We start from the raw sequence: 1346 nt of genomic DNA, 5'->3' as shown, positions 1-1346 counted from the left end.
TCTCTCTCTCTCTCTCCTAAGTCTCAATCCTAGTGATATAAGTTTAGTTCTCTGTCTCTCTCACTCTCTCTCTCTCTCTCTCTCTCTCCCTCTCTCTCTCTCTCTCTCTCTCTCTCTCTCCCTCTCTCTCTCTCTCTCTCTCTCTCCCTCTCTCTCTCTCTCTCTCTCTCTCTCTCTCTCTCCCTCTCTCTCTCTCTCTCTCCCTCTCTCTCTCTCTCTCTCTCTTCTCTCTCTCCCTCTCTCTCTCTCTCTCTCTCTCTCTCTCTCTCCCTCTCTCTCTCTCTCTCTCTCTCTCTCTCTCTCTCTCTCTCTCTCTCTCTCTCTCTCTCTCTCTCTCTCTCTCTCTCTCTCTCTCTCTCTCTCTCTCCTAAGTCTCAATCCTAGTGATATAAGTTTAGTTCTCTGTCTCTCTCACTCTCTCTCTCTCTCTCTCTCTCTCTCTCTCTCTCTCTCTCTCTCTCTCCTAAGTCTCAATCCTAGTGATATAAGTTTAGTTCTCTGTCTCTCTCACTCTCTCTCTCACTCTCTCTCTCTTTCTCTCTATCACTCTCTCTCTCCCTCTCTCTCTCTCTCTCTCTCTCTCTCTCTCTCTCTCTCTCTCTCTCTCTCTCTCTCCCTCCTAAGTCTCAATCCTAGTGATATAGTGTATCAGATACAAGCTTGCTTGTATCTGTTCCTCTGCCAAATTTGAAGATGGCCCTAAATACCTCAAGGAACTGCTCGTCACATATGACAATCCCTCTGACTACAACCTCCGCTCACGCGCTGACAGTCGCAAACTGGAAACTCTCGAGCGAAGCTTGCCTTCTTTTGGAGATCGCTCGTTTGCTTCTGCGGCTGCCATTGTCTGGAATTCTCTCCCTTCCTCCGTTCGCCATTCTGCTTCTAAGGACTCTTTCCGCAGTTCCCTTAAAACGCACCTTTTTCGCGAATCCTTGTAAATTGTCCTTGCCATCTTTATAGACTGTTAGAGGTGAAGTTAGATTCGTTGTTTGAATGTGTCTTTTTTGTATAGTTGCTTCAGCTTTGATTGAGCCATAGGGTTGTGTATGAAATTTGCATTCAGTCTTTCTTTTTCTCGCTGAGTGTATGTACAGTCTAGAGAGGAGACGGACATGGTGTGAGCTTGTCCAGGGGGGTATATGAACATCTCAGTGGCAGGGGGATGGAAGCACTTGCTAATGAGTGGGAGTGTGTATGCGCGTGGTGTGCACGAGGATGTATGCACGTGAGTGATATTTGTAAATGTGTATTATGATAATATCATCTTTGTATTTATATTATTGAAATTGTTATATCTCGATGTACAGCGCTAAGAGCATAGTTAAATTTGTGAAGCGGCGCTA

At 45.6% G+C, this 1346-nt stretch overlaps 1 protein-coding gene across 1 annotated transcript in view; it reads right to left on the bottom strand.

Moving 5' to 3' along the window:
* The window catches only part of LOC138983204 (uncharacterized), a 27336-nt gene extending 26492 nt beyond the window's left edge, over window positions 1-844 (bottom strand). Inside the window, exon 1 of the mRNA XM_070356616.1 lies at window positions 788-844. Coding sequence (XP_070212717.1) covers window positions 788-844 — 57 coding nt within the window. The remainder of the gene's footprint in view (window positions 1-787) is intronic.
* Window positions 845-1346: the final 502 nt, after the last annotated feature.

This window comes from Littorina saxatilis, linkage group LG12 (assembly GCF_037325665.1).
Source record: "Littorina saxatilis isolate snail1 linkage group LG12, US_GU_Lsax_2.0, whole genome shotgun sequence".
Lineage (NCBI taxonomy): Eukaryota > Metazoa > Mollusca > Gastropoda > Littorinimorpha > Littorinidae > Littorina > Littorina saxatilis.
The sequence above is the reverse complement of the archived record's forward strand: the minus strand, read 5'-3'. Positions and strand labels throughout refer to the sequence as shown.